Source organism: Sander vitreus, chromosome 19 (assembly GCF_031162955.1).
Source record: "Sander vitreus isolate 19-12246 chromosome 19, sanVit1, whole genome shotgun sequence".
In the NCBI taxonomy this organism is placed as follows: Eukaryota; Metazoa; Chordata; class Actinopteri; order Perciformes; family Percidae; genus Sander; species Sander vitreus.
The window spans coordinates 16472001-16498630 of NC_135873.1; the positions used below are offsets into that span (position 1 = coordinate 16472001).

General features: G+C 41.1%; 1 protein-coding gene across 1 annotated transcript; it reads left to right on the plus strand.

The window, feature by feature from the left end:
• The first annotated feature begins 5138 nt into the window (after window positions 1-5138).
• Window positions 5139-24297, plus strand: trappc14 (trafficking protein particle complex subunit 14). The gene is made up of 12 exons (XM_078276555.1): window positions 5139-5855; window positions 8972-9055; window positions 9571-9700; window positions 10659-10745; window positions 11121-11241; window positions 12922-13069; window positions 13686-13747; window positions 15425-15597; window positions 16924-17066; window positions 17166-17344; window positions 18042-18200; window positions 22211-24297. Exons 1-12 carry the CDS (start codon window positions 5406-5408, stop codon window positions 22212-22214), a joined length of 1740 nt encoding a protein of 579 aa, XP_078132681.1. The 5' UTR covers window positions 5139-5405; the 3' UTR covers window positions 22215-24297.
• Window positions 24298-26630: the final 2333 nt, after the last annotated feature.

Sequence of the window (26630 nt, forward strand, 5' to 3'; positions counted from 1 at the left end):
GCTTGCTAACACATAGCTAACATTAGCTTACTAACAGCTAACTTGCCCTCTCTGGTTGACAAAGGGTGCTAAAATCTAATGTATTTAGATAACTACAGGCACTTTGTTAGCGTTTTAGCTGTTAGTTGCATATTGTGGCGCCGATTGTTTTCCCCACCAGTGACGTGGTTTTCAGAGTATGATGCAATGCGCTCTATCTTTATGATATAAATGTAGTATTAGATACAGGAACATTGTGAAAAGTTGCCACCAAGCTAAACCCACTGTCACTCCACAAGATTTATAGTGCGTTCCATTTACCTCGGAACTCTGAAGCCGGAGCTGGGAATGACGTCACACCCGAGTTGAATGCGTTCCATTTAACAAGTCGGATTTTTCATTGTGGGGATTAGCTCTAGCCAGGTTAGCCATTGTTAACAATACCAGTTGATAACAACGCATAACGCCGTTTTTGTGCGTACAAACAGCGTCGACAGATAGAAGATGGACAGGACTGTGTTTACGACTGGTTTAGTGAGACACAGATAAGACAGAAGTGTTAATAAACTGTATGTTACTACAGCTTTCACTGTTGTTGATGCCATGTTGGCCAAATGGAACGCACTACTAAAATCTGAAGCACGTGAATCAGCTGCACGTATGGAAACTCTGATTGTGGGTCTCCAACTTTGAACATTTGACTGACTGATTCTAATATTCCCAAACAAAGAGTCCTTTCACAGAGAAAAAGTGTGTACTCTCCGTGCTGTGCAGTGTGAATAGTGTCACCTTACAGCAGTTGGACCTCAGGGGGGGATCGGCTGTACTGCTTTGTGTGTTATGGCTGCCTCCTCTGTTTCCCTCCGTGAATAGGAGATTGTTAATCAGCTTAACAGTCACTTAGTTTAGCAATGACTCAAAGGGTTGATAAAGAAATAACCAAGATTTAAAATTAAAGGGACATACCTGTGTTTATTCATGTCCCCTCCTTCCAGGCAAACATCGGTTTATATTTATTTCCCTATAATCTGAACATAAGCCATCATTACGGTGACCTTTATATGGAATATGGAGCCTAAACAATAGCTAACCCTGATCCAAGACCATCACAGGAAACCCATTCTCATGAACGTCTTCGTATGATATCGTAGGAACACTTATGCACAACAAGTTTAGCGGTCTTTACAGTTAAATTTAGCCAAGGAAAGGTTACTGGTAGTCAGGTACTGGTCACTGTGAGGTTACGGTCACTTCAGGGGCCGCTACAGTTGAGTTCACCGTCATGCAGTAACGACAGTTAAGTTTGGGCACCAAAACGACTAGTTAAGATTGGAAAAATTATTGTGGTTTGGGTTAAAACACTGGTCCCCTTAAGTCAGGGGTGTCAAACTAAACTTGACTAAGGGACACATTGAAAAATGAGAGTCAAATCAAGGGCCACACATGTATAGTTTACTGAAATGCTTTTATTAATCAAAGTCAAATATTATGTGTCACATATAGTCTTCTCACTACTTCTACAATGTGGTCCTCATAAAGCCCTAAAAAGTCAGCAAAAGTTTAGCAAATCAAGCAAAACAAGGCCTTTCACGGGCCTGAATCTGCCAACGCTCGGGTTCTGTGGGAATTTCTGAGTCTCAAAGTCGGCGAATCTGCCAAAATTCTGCTTCGAGTCTCGCGTAATTGCAGTTTGACAACAGTTTCCCGTCTTTTTGGTTTGGCGCACAACTAGGCGGGCCAAATTTATTGGGAACCTTAATTGATATACAGGCCGGATCAAAATCTGTGAGGGGCTGGATTTGACCCGTGGGCCTTGAGTTTGACACGTGTGCCTTAAGTAGTATTCCTGGGACACAAACACACGTTTCCTGGGGGAAAGTCTTGTGTTTTCCCCTGGAGGCAATATTTATCAAAGGCAGAATATGTGACAATTTCTGAATGAAGTATTGTGGTGCTGCAGAGATGCCCCGGCCTACAAATGGTATCCTACAGATAAAAGAAAACATCTTTTGGTACAGATCTGTGCAAAATTCACACTATAATCATTTTAGTTTATTATATAAAAATACTAATACAATTAAATAAAATTAATCATATCGCAATATCAGTTAAAATAATGGCAATTAGATATTTTCCTCATATCCTGCAGCCCTACTCATAATACTTATAGCATTGTTCTTTAATTATTAGATCATTGTGCCTACATAACATAACACAGGCTTACATCTTTGATTTTCCTCTAGTGCCACCATCAGGAAATAGGGTCCAGGTTGAAAAAAACAGTAGTTACCCTTTAATGAACACTAATGCACAGAGCATGTGCAGATGCAGAAACACGCTGGGATTGGTTTCATGCCTTAGGATTAGGATGCAGCCACATGATGAACCAGGGCTTTGGAACATTGTCCTCCTGTATTTATTATTCAAGTTGCCATTTGTACATAGTGTATGTATCAGGGTTTGTTAGCGATGCCGTGGGGAATGGTGCGTCTGTCACGGTACCACGGGATTTATTATTGATGTTGAATCTGCACACACTCATCCATTATGTTCAGTCAGTGTCGAAGCACTGATGACCAACGCCACTCAGTAATTATGTCCGCGTCATAATAATTCAGTGTTACCATGTATTCACTCGAGGATTAGCATGATTATATGGTTACATTGTTACTTCAGATGCGGTTTTATCTGAAGACAGCACATGTTGATCTCCAGATAATGCTTCAAAATGATCCGTAAACACAGCCAAGCAATGATCTCGTGATTACGAGATGATGGGGATTATAAGGTATTATCTCAGAAATATATCTTTCATCTAATCTGAGAGTTCATTCTGATACATTTTCTCTTTGTTAGAAGATTTCTCTTGTAGTATAAGATTGTTGCGTCACAATTAAAGACACAGAAGTCGTAAGGATCCATTTTCATCGGTGAGTACAATGCAGGGCTGCTCGATTCTGGGAAAAATCATGATCACGATTATTTAACACGATTACTCATCGACTTTTGGAAATATGTTGCAATTATTGAATTTTAAGGTACACTGTGTAGGAATGTCTTCCATCTAGCGGTGAAATTGTATTTTGCATTCAAACAAATAGTGCTCACCCTTGAAAAGCGAGGGCTTTTCAAATGGCGTGTTGCAACTACGGTAGCCGTTATGTACCAAGAAGCTATGACAACATGTCTTCCAATTTTCGCTTTTTCGGCAACGAGGATTCCTTCTCCTGTGGCTCGGCATAAGTACGATCCTCCATTATGAACTAAAGTGCAGTGTAGTTTCAAGCTCTGAACGAAAAAGCGTTGTGGATTAGCTGGACAGGTAGGCTAGTGCTCTATGTCCCTCTCAGCCATTACAGTTTTTCAAAACGGCGGAACGACATGGAAGCCTCCTTGGACTTGCCCGTCCAATGTATTAGGGCATGTATAAATACAGATACGAAATTCTTCGCTTACGAGGATAAGTCAGATCGTTGGCAGAGGTCATTTTACACCAATGAGGACATATTTATGAATGAAGACATTGATTTTAGCTAATAAAATACTTAAAACGCAACACAGTGTACCTTTTAAAAAAACAATGAAAACACCCTGAACTGTGAAATTTTCCTTCATGCTTTTCCCGTTTTAACTCTCATTCAGAACACGAGACAAAATAGGAGTTTACTTGCAAAATGTAACGTGCAAAATAACCGTTTTTTTGTTTGTCGATTACTCACTCTTTGTGATTGTTAGGAGCCGGAATCGTAATCGCGATTAAAAATGTGATTAATTGCACAACCCTAGTAAAATGTGCTTCCATACCCACACTGTGTACACACACCGCGACTCACACTCCCAGTTACACAAACATAGGTAGCAGAGAGTCAAATGAAAGTTAAAAATTGATTTTCATGCCTTTTTTCACATTATCATCTCACATAACATTCTGTTTTTTATTTAGTTTTTTTCTCCCGGAGAAATCTGATCAAATAGTTTTTACTGATACAGTACTGTGACCTATTTCCTAGCTATTACAGTTTTTTTTTTTCATATGTGAACATGTTATGTTATATAGTGTCAGAATGTGTGTAAGAATAAAAGGTACGTCTTATGTCAAGCCTCTTTTAATCTCAGTTTTCAGAGTAGGGAATGAGCAGAAGCTCTAGTTGGTACATAGTGCGGTTCATCGTCCATCTCTGTTTTTAATATTCCCACGACGCTGGGTTATTAATGACAATGACAGAAAACACTTTATTGATCGGATATTCCTTTAAGCTGTTCCAGAGTTCACTGAACTGGAAGTGTAAGAGTTCCTACAGAAAGCAACAGTGTACTTTGACTTGGGTCTTACTTGAAAATACTTTTTGGTTGTTGGTGAAACATACTAGATCGAGCTCTTTGTGTGCATCCGTTGAGTTGTTTATTCTTTCTTGTACTGAATAAAAAGCAACATTTCTTTAACTTCACTTACTAGTCTCCTTTATGTTCACATGTCGCTAATCCAACGTTCACTTTTCTGCTGTACAGTATGTGAGAACCGTTTTATAAAGCCAACATGGCTTTGAGAAATGTACTCAGAGAAAAATAATACTTTTTTTTTACCCTATTACATTTATTTAACAGCTGTAGTTATGTTTCCAGATTCAGATTTTACAAATTTAACATGATCAGCTCTTAGAATATGTTGCCCTGTTACAGATTAAACTGCCCAAAAGTTCATCAACTGTTGTATAATTATATATAATTGGATAATACATATTATTAGCTCCACTCAGCTCAACCGCAACATTAAACTCTGCTTAGACATTATGCATCAGTCATAATGAACTCAGGATATAATATGCACAATAAAACTATAACACATGCATTGCTCACAATGGCCACTTTTACATTTGAGCACATTTGGCTGATTATACTTCTATACTTTTTCTTCGGTAGAATTTTGAATGCAGAAGTTGAATGATTTTTTACATTGCAATATTCCTACTTTTGTAATTTCACCACTGGTAAAACAATTAAGCCCTGGTTTGACTGTATTTGCGTGTTGTTTCAGTTATTCAATATGTATATGTGTATATGTAATTTATCAATGTAATCAATTGGTTTAGTCGTGGAGTAGGACATTGTCCGTCTCGGCTGCTCTGTGTTCTGCCTTCTGGTGATTGATTAGTTCGGTCTAGAGAAAGCTCTGTTTGGATTAGCCGTCCTGTTGTTTGTATTGCTAAACGGAAGCGGCGAAGATGGATATCAATGGTTTGGACGTTACTTTAATTATCTTGTTTACGGTAGTCAAAGTATTCGACAGTTTTTTGACACACTAGACTTTTTTCTTCTTTTTTTTTTCTATACATGAAAAGACCGTGGCACTTCAGGCTCGCTTTGTTTACACTGCAGCAAATGGTTAACACAACAGCGTATGTTAACCCAGTTACTTTATACTTGTAATGATGGAGTCACAATGCGAGTATTTCATGTATTTTCCCGCCGCTCCAATATCGAGTTTCTCAGACCCGGCGGAGTACACAACTCTTCCGCGGCGAAAGCACGTCTACCTGGGGGAGATAGTCCAGTTCCTGCTGGTCCTGCGGTCTCGGAACACAGCGGTGGGGAGGGACGACAGCTCCGGCGGTTTACCTTGGAAGGACCTGGCGGGTTCTCTGTCTGCTCTGGCCAGTGTGTGCGTCGCCGAAAGCCGGCAGCAGCGACCCAGCGAGTACCAAGCCGATATCCACAGCACCTGCAGCAAGGACGACGGGGAAGAGGAGCCCGAAGAGAGGAAGTCTGGAGGGAAAAAGCCGCCGGACAGTAACCGGACTTTCATACAGTGTAGCCCGCATCTCATTCACAACAGCTCGTCCAGGGATGGGCGGCAGTCTGGGAGGGAACCGGTGAAGGTAAGAAGGATAAAGTTCGAGTAATTAAGAAATGTTAGGTAAGGAAAGGGGGTAGGGAAAGCCATTTGCTCTTTACTATCTAATAGCCTACAGCCTGTATTAGGGCAAAACAATGACTTGTAAATAGGGCTGGGTATTGTTCAAAAATGTTCATAATGTGACTTTGATACCGGTTTCCGTGTTTACACTTTTTAGGCACCGGCCGGATTGGCTCTGAAGTATCGAGTATCGAAAAATGCCTCGCCTAATTTCAATACCTAAGGAGTAAATCTCATCAGCGTCGTTGAGCCAATCAGCATGCAGCATGTTTCTACCAAGATCTAATAATTCTGTGATTGGCTGTCTAACGTCATACGTCGTAGAGACACGCAGGAAAAACTCTACGTTACACACCAATACCCCTTTTACATGTACATGGTTATTTTTGAAAAACGGAGACATTTCCCTTCGTTTGTTCCCTTCGTTTACACGCAAACGGAGAATTCGCCTCTGGAAACGATTCTGTCTAAAAACTCCGGCCAGAGTGGAGATTTTGAAAAACTTTGTTTGTACGTTTGCATGTAAACTGAGACAAACGGAGGTTTAGGCAGCCGAGGAAGTGAGGAAGAGAAGAGAGAGGAAGTGATTGGTTGCTGTTGTTGCCATTTTCGGGATTCTGATTGGCTAACGTGGGCTCGAGCTTCTCGTTACACTGCCACCTACAGGTTTGTCGTGCTCTTGACGGCATATATTGAGGCATTTTTCGATACTCGATACTTCAGAGCCAATCCGGCCGGTGCCTAAAAAGTATTGACATCGGGACCCAGCCCTACTTGTAAATGTTAGCGCAGGGACGATATGCTTTTGGCCCGATTCATTTCTTTCACGATACATGGATGCCGGATTTGTATTGCGATTTTCATTTACTGTGATTTTAGAAGTATTGCGATTCGATAAAAACAAATAGTTTCCTAAGAAGAATGCACATCACATTATTATTTCATTTGTAAAAAGCTTTCACACCGTTTCCCTGGAAACGGATATGATGTACATATAAACAGAAATATTTTGGTCAAACATGGGTTAAAAAGAGATTCTAGGGAAAAGAATCGGTTTTCAAAACCGTTGCAAAAATATCACAATACATATGATTTTAGATTATTTTCCCCACCCCTAGTAAATGTGTTGGAGGACATTTTGACTTTATACCAAACCACTACACTGACCTACCTTCAGTGTAATAGGAAGTAACCTTTATCTATTTCCTGGGTGGAGGAGAAACCAAACCACTTATACACTTCCTTTCTACGCTGACCTTTATTCTTCAGTTTGATGTGATTCTCTCTGAGGCAAAGCGGCCTTTGTTGCTGCCTGTTGCAGCAGTCTTTGTGCTCCAGATGTGTCCAGACTCGACAGTGCAGTCATGTCTTCAGGGGCTTTAAACCAGCTTCACATCTCCAGCTACTGAAGACATCACGGATGACGCTGACAGGCTGCAGCAGCGTTACACTCTGCTGCTGGCAACAGGGACTGCACAGCTCTGTGCATGGCTGGGTACAGCTACAGAACCTCAGTTTTGGCTGTCAACCAAACTGTTGCCAAACACGGCCCCTCACAAATTTGGATCCGGCCAGCATATCAATTTTGGTTCACAATAAATTGGGAACTACGTACTTCCGCTCAATTTTCATTTCCCTTCAGTACTCCGTCTGGGTTTGCGGTATATCCTTGGGTTTTTGCCGGCCAAATATTATGGCGGTCCAGTCAGTGAACAGAGGGAGTGGCTGAGAACGATGACGTTGAGGTCGCGCGCTAGTTTGAGTTGTAGTTCCGTAACGGCGGCGGAGAAAGATGCGAGCGAAGCCACTCGGTCCGTTGTGGCAACGCAGCAGAATATCCAGAAGTTAAAGCCCGAGCAAGAACAATCTGTGCTGAGTTGTGTTGGTGGCCATGATGATGTGGCCCTCCTCCCCCACGCGGTTCGGGAACAGTTTGATTTTCCAGCTCGCTCCGTTAGTGGTTAGTTGGCTAAGGCTAACGCTAGCAGTGCTAAGCCGATAGTTGTTGTCGTCTCCCCTCTTGTTAGCCTGGTCCTACCAGAGTGGCTCTGGGCAGATCCAATAGTTTTTAACTTCAACAAGAGTACCCGCCTTCAAGGAAGGTAAGAGTGGCCAGACTCTCTGTACAAATGAAATGTACCAGAGTCTGGTAGGACCAGGCTACAATCACGCGACATTCAGAACAGAATTTGGCAGATTTGCTGACTTCGTGACTCAAAAATTCCCACAGAAGCAGAGAGTTTACATATTCAGGCCTGTGAAACAGGTTGTTGTGAGGCGGCCGTGTGGTCGCTGCTTTTATAATTGTATTCATTGTTTTGCTTGATTTGAATTCTGCGATGGCTGAGGAACATTTTCGCTGACTTTTTTAAGGCTTTATGTCGACCAAACTGTAAGTGAGAAGACTGTATGAGACACGCAATAAAACAGTCAAAAATATTTGACTTTTTCGATGAAATAAAAGCATGTCAATAAACTAAACATGTCTGGCCCTTGATGTGATTCTCATTTTTCAGTGAGGCCCTTAGTGAAATTGAGTTTGACGCCCCTGGACTAGTCTTTATCCACAACCTTCCACTTCCGGGATTGTTCCGGTGCTGCCGGAAATTCCGCAGAATGTCCCTTTTTTCTGACCGAATGTCCGTCCCCTCCCTCTTTCTTTGTGTTGGCGTTCTAACCTCCGGTGGATTTGTGAGGACTATGGTTAACTGCTCCTCAGATCTCTGCAGGGTAAATCCAGACAGCTAGCTAGACTATCTGTCCAATCTGAGTTTTCTCTCGCACGACTAAAACAACCTTTGAACGTACACGTGCTTGGTTTAAAGAAATTCCAGTAAACCAGAGCATGTTTCTCTTCCATCCCGAGATGCTGTGTGGACTAGCCAGACCCTCCTGTGCACCGCTGTGGAGGAAGGTCTGGCAATGGGAGACTAGTAGTACATTCACCAAAGATGACAGTAATTGTAAGGTGTATACCTGCTTGTTAATGAGCAACTTTATTTCCCATATTGTCATCCAAACAGAGTATCTGTCTTTAACCTCTAACATCTTGTCCGATGTCTGCTTGTCCTCCTGCAGGCTGCTCTGGTGTTGGACGACCAGGTTGTCTTCCGTCTCACCGTCTCGTTGGACAAGCTGCCAGTCAACACACTTAAAGCCAAGGTCAGACACATCTGCATTCAGACAAATAGGGCCGGGTGGTATGACAGAATCGTACTGCGAGACAAAATTATTTTTTCTCGATTAACCGATTAGTTGTTTGGTCTATAAAATGTCAGAAAATGGTGAAAAATGTGGATCTGTGTTTCCCAAAAGCCCAAGAAGACGTCCACAACTCAAAGATATCCAGTTTACTGTCACAGAGGAGAGAAGAGAACTAGAACATATTCACATTTAACAAGCTGACATCAGAGAATTATTTATTTTTCGTAAAAAATTACTCAAACTGATTAACCGATTATCAAAATAGTTGGTGATTAATTGAATATTTGACAACTAATGGATGAATCTTTGCAGCTCTACTTTGACGTCTGTGGTTTGTGTGAGACAGTTGGGGGCGATGTTGCACATTAGACCGGTCAGAAACCTCCACATGAGGCTGACTTATTAGGAAGACAAATTTAGCAAAATGATCACCCAGACTTTTTTTTTTTTTGTCTGCCTGTCTGTGCTGTCAGATCGCAGTGACAGTGTGGAGGCCGGAGGATGAGAAGGCGGAGGTGAGGGAACATGGCTACCTGACTCTCCTGCAGCTCCGGAGTCCAATACACACCTTCAGGCAGGACCTCAACACCTTCAAGGCACAGGGTACACTCACTCTGTTTCTCATGCCGGCCCTGCTGTTCGAGATCGACGCACACACCAACGCACACGTATAAACTTCAGGCCACTTACGCAGAAGCATGTATCAGGCTTTAATTCTAAGGATTCACTGTGCCACATGTTGTCATAAACATTCCTGCTCCTCTGACAGAGTTCCTAAAGTACAGCGTGTGTCAAAACTATCAACAGCCGATGCAGCTGTGCCGCACGTCGTATTTACTTGACCTCACTTTTAGGGCTGCACGATATTAGGAACATATCTAATTGCGATTATTTTGACATTGCGATATGATTCACGATATTGGAGGGAATGATAATTTTCATTGAAAAATATAAAAAACAAAAACAAAACAAAAAACTATTGATGTGTGATTTTTTTTTGCGAGGATCTGTACCAAAGAAAGATGTTTTCTTGAGGCTGTAGGATAGGATTTGTAGGCCCAGGACATCTCTGCAGCACCACAATACTTTATTTAGAACGGTTTGACACATATTTGGCCTTTAACAAATATTGCCCCCCCTGCGATTTGGATGTTGCACTAGTTCATATTGCGATTTCGATAAAATTGCGATTAATTGTGCAGCCCTAGTCACTTTTAAACGGCGGCTCTGAGGCAAAGATGTCTGATGTTTGTTTAACGCCCGTTGCCTCAACTCCTCTCTCCTCAAGTCTCTGCCTCGACTCCAATCTCCTGTGGGCGGGACTAAGACGCAAGGAGAGGAATCAGGGATGTACAATTCGGGAAATGGGAAAGGGCTCTGGTTTTAGGACTACAGAATTCTGGGGAATGGCTTACAAAATCCCATGTAAAGTGCCTGGTTTTAACTGTGTGTGTGTGTGCGTGTGTGTGCGCGTGTGTGTGCGCGTGTGTGTGTGTGTGCGCGTGTGTGTGCGTGTGTGTGTGTGTGTGTGTGCGCGTGTGTGTCTTGTTTCCATTCCCAGTCAGCACCACCATGCATGTTCTCCCACCTCCCAGTGTCCAGTTTCAGCACATGGCTGTCTCTGGAAAACACCTGACTGTCCTTAAAGGTAGACCAGCAAAAAAAAACACACACACACACACACACACACACACACACACACACACACACAGTGCTGTAACGATTCCAAATGTTACTGTACAATAATTGTTTCAGATGTAATTGCGATTAACAATATAATTGTCTCTTTCAGTAAAAAAAAAAAAAGAAAAGAAAAAAGTATGTATTACTTTTTCAGACAATTTAAAGTTTTTGCATGAATCTCAGGATACGTCTTTTGGGTTATATGACCCAGATAATGTAGTAACCTAAATACACAGCCTATGAGGTAAACCACGCCTCTTTATTATCAGAAAAACATTGTTTTTTTGAACATTAAATTGACAATTACCATCAATACTCATACCCCCCCCTCTGTCCTCAGTGTTGAACTGCAGCTCTCAGGATGAGGTGTGTGTCAGAGATGTGAAGATCCTTCCTAACTATAACCTGTCCTACCTCCCCATGATGCCAGATGGTTCAGTTCTCATAGTCGACAACGTCTGGTAAGACCACTGTAATGTACTGTATACTCTCTGTCCAGGAGCGGGGGAGCTGTTAGTCTGTGTACTGTATACACACACAAATAACCAGCTGGGCTGATGCCCAATGTTTATACATTACTGAACATTCCCACATTCTGCTGTCACTGCAGTGCTAGAAACTACAGCCTACGCGGTTTCATTTTAAAGGAGTACTCCATCAGGAACTGTGTGGGTTCTTCAACACTAGAAAGGCCAACATTCCATTTAGTCCTAAAACCACCCAGCGGGTAATATTTACCCACTGCCGAAAAAGCATCAGCACTCGCAAATATGCCATTTCTTGAAGCAGTGAAGTTATTCATTTTTATCTATTTTTTTTTTTACAATAAGCACGACTTGACAAAGTAACTATAATATATAATATAAGAGTCAGTTTATGGCCTTTACAGAACAAATACACAGTACACAGTTCTGTCCTGTAATGGTTGAGCCGACACTAAAGAAGAAATATTAAATATTTGTAATTAGTTTAGCTAGTTTAGAAACTGCTATATGACCTCCTCACTTATGTCCAAATCTAGCTTGTGATGTGTCAGCTGCCCTGTCAAAAGATGTTTAAATAACACGTGTTGCTAGGCAACCGGCCGTGTTGTGAATGCTGAGAGCAGCAATATGCAGCGCTTTTTATGTGGGAGTAAAAACTACCTGCTGGCGGTTTTAGGTATAAATTATCATATTTTCATTTTCTTTTTATACCACATCCCCCATAACTCACTAGATGATTAATAAACACATTTTAGGAAAAGTCATGAACTGAGAGACGAAGGGGTTTTATAATAATGAAATGCCACAAGGGTACATTTTACTATTTTTTTTCAACCTGGACCCTATTTTCCTATGTTTTTGTGTCTTAGTGACTGATGGGAACAACAATCTTGGAAATTGTAAGTTGTCCAGCTTGTATTTACCTTCACAAAAGTGCTTGTTTTACCACTGACAGCCTCAGATTAATATTCTAAGTGTCTGACAACATTATGGAAAGGATTTCTAAGGAGGTCGACCTCTCTGTTAAAGAGTAAGATCCTTTTTTTAAACATAGAAACATCCACAAAATTGCATCATTAGCATCATAAAATACATTTCATACAAAGTCGACAGAAATTAAATAAAATTATGAAAAGCAGTTTTGGGTCGTCTTTCCACTCATCACAACTCTAGTTTTGGTTGAAGTATACACATAGTTTACCGATTTAAATGTGAAAATATGTTGGCTCTATACACGCTAAAAGTATTGTTTTTTAAATGGAGTCTGGTGGGTTTAGTGTTAGCGACCTCAGAGCTGTTTCTGGTTAAACAGAAAGGTCTTAAAGAGGTTTTAAAAAGGCCTATATCTGTAGGGATCCTTTCCATAATGTTGTCAGACACTTAGAATATTAATCTGAGCCTGTTAGTGGTAAAACAAGCACTTTTGTGAAGGTAAATACAAGCTGGACAATTGCCCTATTAACTTACATTGGAGCTTGTTTCACCACTGCCGACTGCAGCGATCTCACTTAATACTGGACCAATGTCAAAGATTGTTGTTCCCATCAGTCACTTAGACACAAACACATAGGAGAATAGGGTCCAGGTTGAAAAAAAAAAATGGTAGTTACCCTTTAAAGACTCCTCACAAACACCTGTTTCCACTTCACACTAAAGCCACCAATCAGCTGAGGTCACAGTGGCTTCATTCTATCGGATGGACAGCGAGTCATCGCGTTTACCCAGCATGCTCAGCGCCCTGGAGGAGCAGAACTTCCTGTTCCAGCTGCAGCTACAGGACACAGCAGAGGAGGACTCCAGTGAGGTGAGGAGACACGACGGAGGCAGCTTCCTTCATTTCCTTTATTTTATTAAATCGTCTCAATGAGGTCAACATCTCATCCATTTTCTTTTCTAGTAGAAACCCAAAATACAAGTATGAACCGGAAAATGAGCATAATGTAGGACCTTTTTTTTAAATGTATTTTTACAATTTGTACATTCAATCTTCAATCACACCAACATTTACATTGACTACTTTATATATTGTCTGTGACTGTAATTATGTTTGTGTATGTATATGTATTGTTTACTCTATATATCACCTTTTTGTTACACAGTAGCTTCACAAAAAAACCAACAAAAAAAACAGCTCACAAACATATAGTTTAATTTTTATTTATTTTTTTATTCTACATCCGGACATTGTAGGTTTTTTTTTTACAAATATTACAAGCGAATGTGGCATGCTGGGGACTATTTTCAGCAGCGGATTAATCCAAATTGGCTGCTCTAGTGAGTATTTGTGTCAGCAGGACGGTTTGTGTGTGGGATTGAGTCAGAACAAGAGGACCCAGGGCAACAGCGTGGCCCGCTCATGTGTTTTTAATAATTTTAGTTTTTCACATGAACTAATACATGTATTGCATATATTTCTGTAGGGTTTGGAAGTCCCGTTGGTGGCTGTGTTACAATGGTACACTCCAACACTGCCTCTAACAAGGTAAGTGACTGTACTACTTGGAATGCAGCCACTTTTAGGTTGCAGGTTTTTACAAGACTGTCGTGCAGTAAGAGTTCTGTGAAAACAATGTAGTAAAATGATCATTTTTAGGATTAAAGGGTGACACATTCATTTAACGAACATGTCAAAGCAGGAAAAGAACACAGGTGCAAGTGATAAGTGATCATAACTGATATGATTAAAATGACTGTACTCCATTTTGGTGAGCTAGTTCCAGAGTGCATGCAACTGAGCCATCGCTAACAATATTTGCTGCGCTTAGGCTTTTAAGCAAGCATAAGCGGAAATCGCGGAGGGATCGAGGGTTTGTCCCGCCCGAAAAAATAAAAATATCAGTATTAAATAATAGGGCTGGGACGATATGATTTTGTCCCAATTCGAGTCGTTCACGATTCATGGGTGCGGATACGATTTATATTGTGATTCTAGAAGTATTATAGTCTTTTCCTTCTTTAACAAAAACAAAAGTTGAATAATACACTTCTAGAGACAATATATCACGAGACATTTCTAAAAACTAGTTGTTTTCTTCCACAAAAAAGACAAAAAAAAAAAAAAAGAATCACAATACACACGATTTTCAATACGCTTTTCCGTGTCATGCATATGCCTTTGCGAGAGGGTCAAGGGGACAGTGGGAGTTTCCCATAAAGAGATGGGAGGGGAAGCGTAAAGTGTGTCTAATGATGTATTCCGCGGTATGTATAAAAACCGCCCGTGAAAGCGCGCCTCTATTTTGCGGTGAAAATCTCCGCCTCCTTAAAAGCAGGCGTAAACCAGGAAGCGGGTTTCCTCGCATATGGCTCCTGGGGAAATGGCAGCAGTAGTCCGAGCAAGACGAAGACGTAGGCCAAGGAGACAAGCTGAAAGGATTTTTGCCACAAGGATCACACTTTTTCAGTTGAGTAAACACAAAATCATTCAGCCATGCAACATTACAGTTACTGGAAGAAATCAAAGATGACATCGAATCTCCGACTCAGTGTTCACATTCCATTCCAGCAGTTGTTAAACTCCTCGCTACATTACAAATATTGGCATCAGGATCATTTCAAACAGTCATAGCATCAGCAGTGGGACTATGGCAGTCTGCACTCAGCCGTATCATAGCAACAGTACTTAACGCTTTGCTACAGCGCAATTTACGGTATAGTGGGCGGAGAAAGGCGCGGAGTACCCCATGAACTGCAGGTTTGGTAAATACAACGTAAACTGAAGTATCACAGCGTGCGCTTTCTGTGGGTTGGCCATGGCGCTGATAACGCTACATTCGCAAATGTACGCACATCTGGCCCACAGTCTTTTCAGCGGACGTTACAGTTGAGTTTAGTCGACAAAATGGGACTGTCCTGCAGCGGCGACGGTTAAGTTTAGACAGTAAAATGCCTAGTTAAGATTAGAAAAAAGATTGTGGTTAAAACACCGGTCCCCTTTAAGTAGTACATGCTACACTAATAATAGTAGTAAGGATTTCCTCTGGGTATACATGTCCTATACAGGTACAATTTTAGCTGTACTAAGTATTTCCCCTTGAAAAATTGCTCTTGAGAACTGTTAGATGCAATTTACGCCCATGATGACGAGTCAAAATGTCTGCCGTTAAAAAAAAGGTCTATACTAAAAGGAAATTAAAATGCTAGTTTGCCTTCCCTCCAGATACATCTCTAGTTGTTACGCGCTGCCCAGTATCCGCTTGGATCGTCCTCGGCTGGTGATGACAGCTTCCTGTCCTCGTGCTGTCAGGCCTCTGGAGCACTTCTGGGTAAAATACACCTTGCTCAACAACTTGCAGGACTTCCTGGCCGTCCGTCTGATCTGGAACTCTGACGGTGAGTAGCAGGCTGGACCATCACACAGTCTCCCTTTCTAACCTCCTACGCCGTATTCATAGGGGATTAGTAGACATGGGCCGGCTACCAGTTTCAAGGTATACCGCCAGCATACCGTTCCCGCTGTATGAGCTGTTTTTTTTTTTTTTTATGAGTTTTCAAGGGCAGAAAGTTCAGTTTAGAAATCCCTATCCCTGCCAGTGTACAGTGTGTTTACCCAGACATTTCGAAATAATACATTTTAAAGCAGTAGCTGCAATACCGTGAAACCGGCCCATGCCTAGGGACTAGTAATACCAGGGGACCTCGTGATTTAGAGTTGACCCCCTCAGTAATACTGATTCAATACTGATTCACCTCCAACGCTGCCAGCAATGGGTGTGTTAGCAGCAACACGGGGCATGAAAAGAGAGAGAGGAAAAAAAAAAAGAGCTAAATGCAATGTAAAGTCAGTGTTGAGTTACAGAAAACTATTCGTCACTCTGACAGGTAGATCAGATTACATTTAGTGTTGTGTGACTCATTTCTAGAGTCAACATCTGTTCACAGTGCCTGCCACTAACTCATGTGACTCCTGTGTAAAAGACATTTCATCAGAAACACATTTACTTACTTTACATTCTACTCGTGCACATCCGGAGGGAAAAAACAACAACACCAGACACAGCGTAGCTTACCGGCTGATAGCATGCAGCTAAAGACACAGGGTAATGTTAGCTTAGCGGTAGCCTGCAGCTGCACTTTCCCAGACACCATGGCCACTGCAGGAGTCGGAGATAACGGAGACATTTCTTTTGCCTTGCCCCGTGACTGAGTTATGGAAACTAAGAACAAAGATAAAGCATGTGGGCTCTGACGGGACTCCATGGTGCCTTCAGGTGCACCTTGTTAAACTAATGGTGCATTCAATTGTTGCAAAATACCCTCCTGTCATCTAGTGGCTCTTATTGTGGCATTAACGTCCCTGTTGGAAAACAAATGTTTCACCCTTGTGTTGACTTCGGGTCAAATTGACCCGTTTTTAATAAACGTCGACATTGACGGCGTCAAAAACGTCAAACGTCAAGGTTGACAGGAAGACAACACAAGGGTTAAACTGGAAAATGAATCGAATCGTGGATTTGGATAATGGTGACACCCCAGGAAGTGATTGGAATGTGTGGATTTGCACAGTATTAGTGTTACAAAGAGTGGTCAGCCCAACATGAATATTACTATACAATGTCTTTAATCATCCCATTTTCTATTTTTACCTCCCTACCCCTACCACCTGGCCCCTACCACCACCCATCCATCCATCTATCCATCCATCTATTCATCCATCAGCTGATAGAGGAGGCCAGCAGGATCCCAGGGCCCACCCGGCAGTGGTGTGCCAGTCGCCTCTCAACAACCTGGGCCAGTGTAGGAAGGGCTCCACCCTCTCCTTCACCGTGGCCTTCCAGATCCTCAGGACTGGACTCTTTGAGGTACTGCATGCTTCTGCAGATACATTAAAACAGTAATACACAGTAATGCTCAAAGTACATACTCTCCCATCTCTTTCCTGCTCTATGATAACTCCGTAGTTGAGCCAGCACATGAAGCTGAAGCTGCAGTTCACAGCCTCGGTGTCCACCCCCCCCGTGGAGGTTGGATCCCCGATGAGGAACTGTCCATCGTCAGTCAGAGAGCTGCTGGACAGACAGAACCTGGGCCGCTCTCAGAGCTTCTCCCACCAGCCGCAGCCCAGGGCTCACCACGTCAGGTACACAGGGTCAGCCTGCAGCAGCACCACGCTGCTTTCAGTAGCTTTCTGTTTAGACTCAGAGCCAGCTTTATCTGTGTGTGTAAATGCACCACTTTACAGATTATGTTAAGGGACAACATACAGGATAGGAGCAAGGTTATAATAGTTCTAGAGTTTTTAGTTTTAAGAGTTTTTAGGTCAAAAAAAGTCTCGGAAGTATGTAGCTACTAGGGCTGGGTATCGCCAATGGTTTTCCGAATTGATTTGATGTTAATGTTTACATTTACAATTTACCCCCAAAAACTTTGTTTAAAGTATTTTTTACATACATTTAAGGTGAAAAGGCATAGATTACAAGGTTCATTTATGGATTTTATTAATCAATATCAGATCACTCAAACTAAGATCCATTTTATTTGGAGAATCGCTTATTTTGACCCAGCCCTAGTAGCTACACATACAGGGTTGAAGAACGGTATAGGAATAGCCATGATGTTTTAATCTTTGTGCTACTTTAGTGTCCGACTTTAGTATTAGTTTTTCTTGAAGGTTTAAGTTTAGTTTCAGTTAACTAAAAATATATTCACTGCTTTTTTAGTTTTAGCTTTAGTTGTAGTTTAATATAATAACCCTGGACAGGGGAGACATTTGCAGACAGACCTACACATTCCTGTCTATCATCATGTGCATGACCCAGTGTCTCTGCTGGCTCCAGGTCCGGCAGCGCCATGGAGCATCGGAGCATCACTCCTCCTGCAGGATCTCCAGCGGGCAGAGGCCGGTACCTGCCGCCCAGCCACATCTCATTGGACAAAATAGCCAAGAGAGAGTGTAAGGTGTTGGTGTTGGAGCCGGTCCAAGAGGCACACAGCCGGTAAGGCTTTTACAGTGTATTATACGCTCTCAAAGATGACAAAAATGTTAGTATTTCTCAAACAAAGGTATTGAAAAACTACTCCGGTGTCCCATTGGCTCGAGTATTGAAAGATATGCAGCCCCATTTGACATAGGTCATATGAGTCAATTTTGTGGGACAATGAACAAACAGTTCCCCTTTGTAGAGAATCGGCATAGTGTTAAATGTGAGGGGGGTTGGGGACGTACAAGTTATTTTCATCAGGTGGTTTGCACATACATGCATATGTAGAATGCTCAGTTAAAGACAAATGAGTAAAATGTGCACTGATACACTGATGTTTGGAGTTATGTTCAGAAACCAGGGTTTCTGCTGGGTTTAATAAAATCTAAAAAAGTCAAAAAATGTTAGGCCTTAAAAAGTCTTAAATTGGCTGAAGTATTGTGTTCTAGGTCTTAAAGGGGACATATGCTTTTCCGTATTTTCTGTCATATCTACAATGTCCTAATGTCGGATTCTCATGTTAAACGTGGCCAAAAGTTCAAATAATGAGGTAAACATATTTCAGAGAAATCCTCGTGAGCTAAAACATTCCGATTTTCCACTGTTCTGAACTCTCCAGTTTCAACAGTATTTTCTACTCTCGGTTAAGTGTTGCGCAACTCTAAGGCGGCCTTCTTTGATTGGTCATCTGCTCCAGGTAGGCAGGACTGGATTTTCTTTTTTTTTTTTTTTAAAGCTACTGCGGTGTTAACATTGTCCCATGTAGCTACATGCTAACAGCAGTAAAAGATGTCATCTTGGCTGCCAGTGTCGTTAAATTCTCCCCAATTCCGGGTCACAGTACTCCTGAAACATTTTTCTGTTTATGTTATATTTGGTTTGAAAGCCTTTATCTGCGATTTTTTGACTGTAGAAAGTGCTGCTATATTCTATAAAGGGTCCACTGCTAACTATAGTAGCTACATGCTAACAGCAGTAAAAGATGTCATCTTGGCTGCCAGTGTCGTTAAATTCTCCCCAATTCCGGGTCACAGTACTCCTGAAACATGTCCGATTGGGTAGTGTTTGGTTCAGAAGCCTTTATCTGCGATTTGTGACGGTAGAAAGTGCTGCAAACTTTTAAGTAGCTGCATGCTATCGCGACATAGCTGTAATCTTAACGGCCAATGCTGTTAATTTCTCCCCATTTTCGGGTCACTTTACTGCTGGGACATGTCTGGTTGTGTAGTATTTGGTTTAGAAGCCTTTATTGGTGATTTTTCACGGTACAAAGTCCTGCTTTATACTCTGTTGCAGTAGCTCCAGCTTCAACTAATGAAACAAAACTGGAGCGCAGCGGAGATTCCAGGAAACACGGCGGCCAATCAGAGCAGACTGGGCTTTGTCGGGGAGGGGGGCATTAAGAGACAGGCGGTCCTACAGAGCGTCTCATACAGAGGGTGAATACAGGTGCAGCAGCAATGGGCAGTATCGTTTCTTTCACTAGTCACTATAATTATGCTATATATTCAACAAATTATATAATTATGCTATATATACACAACAGATTATATAATTATGCTATATATACACAACAAATTATATAATTATGCTATATATATACACAACAAATTATATAATTATGCTATATATATATACTCAACAAATTATATAATTATGCTATATATATACACACATTCAACAAATTATATAATTATGCTATATATATATATATATATATATATATACACACACAACAAATTATATAATTATGCTATATATACACAACTAATTATATAATTATGCTATATATACTCAAATTATATAATTATGCTATATATATTCAACTAATTATATAATTATGCTATATATATTCAACAAATTATATAATTATGCTATATATATTCAACAAATTATATAATTATGCTATATATACTCAACAAATTATATAATTATGCTATATATACACACAAATTATATAATTATGCTATATATACACAACAAATTATATAATTATGCTATATATACACAACAAGTTATATAATTATGCTATATATACACAACAAATTATATAATTATGCTATATATACACAACAAATTATATAATTATGCTATATATATACTCAACAAATTATATAATTATGCTATATATACACAACAAATTATATAATTATGCTATATATACACTCAACAAATTATATAATTATGCTATATATACTCAACAAATTATATAATTATGCTATAATAAAAACATCAAGGAGGAGCTCCGTGCTACAGAGCGGCGATTGCTAGTTGTGTAAGTACAGACCTCCGTCACAGCTCGGTCGTATCAGCAGCATTTAGTAGATGCGTTGAGCCGCAACAGAGTTCCTCAACACCAGCTCTGATGCTCTGTCAGGTCAGCAGTAGCTGGTGGTTCAGTTATCCGAGAATAGGTGACTCTCAGCCGGGTACAGAGCACCGCGCGCTGCCGGTCATTTCAACGGAGATTATGGTTAAGCAAGTAATGAAATGACTAGTTAAGAAAAGAACTTGCTAATGTTAGTCCCTGTTGTTTGTGTATCTCTATGGCAAACGTGCAGGGGGAGAGCTGAGCCCATTCAGAACTACGGGAGCCCAGAGGGGACATTGTTAAGGAGAAAACCGATTTTCATTTAAACAAGTCAATGTTAACTACACATTTGAGTTGTGTCTTTTGTATCATAAAATGTACAGATTAAGGTGCTGTATACATTCTGTGAAAGTATCAAAACACTCAATCCACAGAGAAATGCACACAGCCCGTGTTCAGGAACTGTGCCTTTAAACGAGCCGTCAGGCCTTCTGTACGGTTGTGATGTAACTATATATATATATATATATATATATATATATATATATATATATATATATATATATATATATATATATATATATGGTTCGGTACAATGGAGGGAAAAGCATAACAAAAATGCAGAAGGCAATTTTTGGCTGTACCACCTAGTGTCATCCAGTCTCTCCCCTGAGCTAGCTGCAACAGCCTGAAGCGTATAAAGTAAGATGTAAACAGTAAACAATAAGTACATCATCGCCAGACTCCATCTGGAACTTGTAAACAAAATAAGACAATCAGCTAGTAGTGTGATATGGGAGACAAGCGCTGCTCTCATATGTGAATGCACAGAGCAGGGGTGTTAAAAGAGCAGCTTCGGTTACACAGAGCAGTTGGCGAATTGTGGCGTTAGCTTCACACGCTAACAGCGGAGCTAAAAGCGGAGCAAACAGTGAAGCAAATGGGCCTGGAAGCCATTTGTGGTCGAGGCAAGAAGTGATACAGCTACAGTACATCCGTGTTTGGTTGTATATGGAAGGGACTAGTTTGCTTCGTGTGGACTCACTGGACCGACTCGACATGTAGGCGGCGCTTGGGAGCTTCAGAGCTAAGGCGGGGCTACAGATTAGGTGTCCCTAAGAAACGCGTATGTAACAGTAGTTCCACATTACATTAATTCATTTGCACGCAAGTTTTATTTATTTTTATACCGTGTATTCTCCGTGTAAATTCATGTACCGGACATAGACGCCCGTACCGTTTCAGTTCAATACGAATACATGTTCGTGTGAATACATGTTCCACCTCTAATATATATATATATATATATATATATATATAAAGTGGCGCTACAGTGCCGTTACTGTCATTCCCCGGCTGCAATGACGGTGCAAGATGTGAAAGACCTGGAAACACTGACCAATCAGAGCAGACTGGGCTTTTTTCGGGAGGGGGGCTTAAAGGGACAGTCAGCTAAAACTGAGTGTTTCAGACAGAGGTATACAGGTATATTGAGACAGACAGGATGAGAAAAATAATCAGTTTTTTGAACATTAAAGCATGCAGACATGTTCTAGTAGAAACCCAAAATACAAGTATGAACCTGAAAATGTGATTGATATGGGGCCTTTAAATTTGACTTGGTGAAACCTGCACATACTGATTGTGACTCTCGGACAGAAAACTGTGAAGGAAAACCTGTTTCATATTGAATCTTCACTCCGTTTCTCCTCAGATGACCTGGAGAGGAAGCTTTTTTTTTTTTTTTTACCAGAGACACATACATCAGTGTTTGGGCCCTCTGTCCAGCCGCCAGAGCATCCACCCTGTGCCCTGAAGGCAACATGCCGTGGACGCAGTGATGGAAGGAGGAGCAGAGGAGCGCTGATTGGCCAGAGAGGAGGAGGAGTGGGAAGGTGATGGAGGGATAATACAGCTGGCCTGAAGAAAAGAAAAGCCCCCCTGCGGAGCCACAACAGTTGTTCATTTCATTGGTTTATCATTTCAATTTTGTTTTGGTTTTTACTTTTCCATTTCATTCCAGTTTACTCAACGGGTTATTTCCATTGCCTTCCTATTCCTGTGTATTTATAGTTACTAGTACATTTACAAGATTCTTTTGGAACTCGGCGTTGACTGTATTTTCCTTTCTTATGGCAGCTCTTGTTTTCTTGTAGGATATAATCAGGAAACCCCAGCCTGCCTGTGTGTGTCAGGCCTGGGAGCACAGAATAAGCTGGATGGATCCAGTAGCTGGTATTTATTTTGATAAAGTAACAGTCCAACATTTTGTGAAAGAGATTTGCTTGCCATCGAACCCCAGTTAGATACGAGAAAAACTGCTGGCCTAGCTGCATCTGAAAGACCTTGCAACAGTCCTTTTTCCACCTTGTGCACTATATGGCCCTTTCCTGTTCCAACCGTAGACTATAAAGATTGACGGCATGTGTCCCACACAAAATCTCCTGGATACAGGCAGCGCCATCTTCTAATTTTGGAGTCTGCGCAGTAGTGATAGGGCGGTATTGAAGTCCCGCCCATACACCCGTCCGACCAATCCCGAGTCAATCTCAGCTGTCAGTCATGCATTTCACCCCGTTATTATAGCATCAAAGAACTAATAAAAACTAAACTTATCAGTAGAATTGTCATGTGAACAAAAATCAGCATGATAACTACCTAAATGACTGAAAACCATCTTTGGGAAACATTTATTTGACGTGTACTTTGACTTTTTAGTTTGGCCTATGTCCTGTCGGCTAACATGGAGGGGGCGGGGCTTATGACCTACACTGCAGCCAGCCACCAGGGGGCGAGCCAGACGTTTTGGCCTCACTTACAGTCTATTAAAGCTGCAACCATTAGTTGACTAATGGATTAGTCATTTGATAGGAAAATAGGCGCCAACTATTTTGATAATCGGTTAAATCGTTAAAGTAATTTTTTTAGCCTCTCAAATATGGAGCTTTCCAGCCTCTTTTCTGTTTTACATCATATTAAACTGAATATCTGGGTTTTGGACTGACAAAACAAGACATTTAAAGATATCTGCTTGCGATGCGCAATTTTCACCATTTTTCTGAAGATTATTCGATAATGAAAATAAGCATTAGTTGGGGCCCTACAGTCTATGCATCGACCCCTGGTTTCAACATGACATGCCCCCCCACCCTGCAGCCAGGTTCCAACATCTGATGGAAAGCCTGGACCCAGAAGAGTGGACGCTCTTATGGCAGCACATTAATCCCCATGGTGCCAGATGTTCCACTGTCCACATACTGTGCTTTTGGCTGTACAGTGTAGCTTGTTAGCAAGTATGCTAGTCCCCAAAGTCAGCTGGGTTTCGGTCACTTGGAAAAACCCTAACCCTAAGAGAACGGGAGCCATTGTTGGGTTAGGGCCAACATGTAGTTCCAACAATAACTGCTACACCTGTGCACTACACAAGATCCAACATGTCAATCAGACAGCTGTGGGCTCCATGCAGAGGGGATTTGTCTCTCTCTTGATAGAGCTAGGCTAGCAGTTTCCCCACTGCTTCCAGTCTTTGTGCTAAGCTAAACTTGTTCTGAAACTACTTATGTGCTGTAAATGTGATTCTGGGTATGACAGAAAATAGGGAAAGTGAAAGTTCACTTCCCACAATAGCAGACCTTTACATAAGCGAAGACAGAAGTTCCCATCTGGGAGGTTTGAACTACGATCTCTTTATTCTACCCGCTTCGGTTTCGTCTTCAGTATCAGAAACATTTAGGGGAAATGAATCAGTAATTACAAGTAATATTGATAGGTTTAAGGTTACAAATTGTGTTGTTTTTTTTTTTATTATAACTGAACTACAAAACTGGATGACAGCTGCGTGTTGTCCTGCACCTTCCCTAGCAGGAAGTGGTTTGCACTCTGACATCTATTGGTCTATTTTTAGTATTGAGTGTGATCCAGCTCCATACAGTAGTCTTTACACTGGCTGATTTATTTAAATGTATTTGTCTTAATGATGCCTTCATTTATTGGCAATGTTTTTGTCTATTTTTTTTTTTTGGACCTGTTACATAGACTCCGTGGTGCGACAGTGTGGTCCCCTTATTTCATTCATTGTCCAGTAATTCAAAACCCCTAGCAACGTAACGTATGTTACATAATCGGTGCTAATGACTCATATGCACACATATAATGTGTGAGCCTCGTGGAAACGGGGTCCAGCTGAGTTGTTGAACAATTAACCCTTCTAATGTAGTCTGATAATTACAGAACCAAACTCATTTCTTAGGGCGGAGTTATGCCATCCCAGAATTTAGCAAATCTAGCAAAACGACAATTACATTTTTTAAAGTAGGCTACTCGATTTACAACAACCTGTTTCACAGGCCTGAATATGCAACGTCTTGACACTGTTCTCAAACACATCACTTGTGTCACCTGGGCCCATCATTTGTTTCGGGTGCTAATTATGGAGAAAACAGACAATTCTTCGAGTTGATTTCATTCATTCATTTCCAGAATCATTTTATTTGTTGAAATCTTAATGTAAATATTCATTTGTTATTGGAAACTTTATTCTTCATACGTGTGTTGAATTGTTTGACTGTTTGTTGTACAATTTTGACCAACTAAAAGACTCGGGATTGAAAAGCAATTCACTGGAGAACAATAATTGGAAGTATACCCAGTCAGCATGGTCTCTGTTGGCCCAATAATTAGTTCCAAATGACATAGTTCTTTTCCAGGAACGGTGTATTGAATTTCCAGTTACACATCAGTTCCTTTCCAGGAAACTATGGGACCGGTAAAATAAAATGTTATTATAATGCTTATAGGCTAAAAATGAATGTGTGGTTGGTAATAACAGAAAAAAAGGTGTGTACACATTAACATACTGGTGTACTGTCACTAATTTACACTTGATTGCCAATTGAATGTGTGTAAATTTCACTTTTATTTAGCCTATTGTGAGATTGGTTTTTAAACTTTCTGCTGCAGCTTGCTTACACACACACACACGCACTGTCATTTCAATTTAAAAGAAGGGTGGTATCGTGTGTTATGCACTAATTAAAACTGCACTGTAACTCTCTGCAGAGGACAGTTCAACACACATTAACCCGAAAACAGAGACTAATGTACTGATTTACTGTAAATACCCGTGAGGCATTACCAGAAATGCTGCTTAAAGCAAAAAAAGACAATGGTGTTGGAGGAAAGGCCATGGTTGATCCCTCTAAGAGCCTGACTGTACTGTTACATTTACCTCGAAGTCTTGGCGATACAGTATCTTATGAAAAATGTTGAGAGGGTTCATCCTCTGGGCAGCGTAAATGTGCTCTGTAAATGTTGACATTAGATGTGGATGTTTCTATAATGTTAGTCTCTCATTGCCAGACCTGCCTCCACAGCGCTGTGGAGTAAGGTAAAAACGTGTTCTGGTTTATTGGCATTTCTTTAAACCAATCACAATCGGCGGCGCTAAGCCCCGGACGGAGCCACGGTGCCTCTGCAGAATAGCCTCTGGAAGGAACTTGTTTTGGTGGAACGTGTGTACGTTCAAAGGTTGTTTTAGTCGTGTAACAGAAAACTCAGATTGGACAGATAGTCTAGCTAGCTGTCTGGATTTACCCTGCAGAGATCTGAGGAGCAGTTAACCATAGTCCTCACAAATCCACCGGAGGTTAGAACGCCAACACAAAGAAAGAGGAAAGTGACTGCCATACGGCAGAATTTCGGAAATGAAACATCGTCGATATAGACTAGGTGGAGTTTTTTGAGCTGGCGGTGGCACCAGGGCAAAAGTCAATGAAGTCATAGGATCTAAAAACGCTGAAAACCTTCGCCGGTTTGTTGCGATACAGTATGTTTGCACCATTTCACCATTCCATTGTTTAAGCCACCACACATTCCAGACGTATTATACACCCCTGACTTGTCATACTCATGTATGATGACTAATCAGGACACTGTTCATACTGAAGACCAATATGTTGAATGTGAGGCATGAACATGTGGAACAATGTGTGGAATTTTAGACGGGAGTCTTGTTTTTGTACACTGGAATTCTATTAGCAGGGTGTTTTGATTTCTACTGAGTGTGTCTGCTGTTCTCTGTCTGAAAGGGACTTGTTATTTCATTCTTTGGTATTTAACCTTTTTTGGAGCCATTA

Coding starts and splice junctions, on each gene's coding strand:
- trappc14 (XM_078276555.1), top strand. CDS start 5,406: ATGATGGAGTCACAATGCGAGTATTTCATGTATTTTCCCGCCGCTCCA. Junction 15,598..16,923: donor TCTGATCTGGAACTCTGACG/GTGAGTAGCAGG, acceptor TTCATCCATCAG/CTGATAGAGGAGGCCAGCAG. Junction 17,067..17,165: donor TCAGGACTGGACTCTTTGAG/GTACTGCATGCT, acceptor ATAACTCCGTAG/TTGAGCCAGCACATGAAGCT.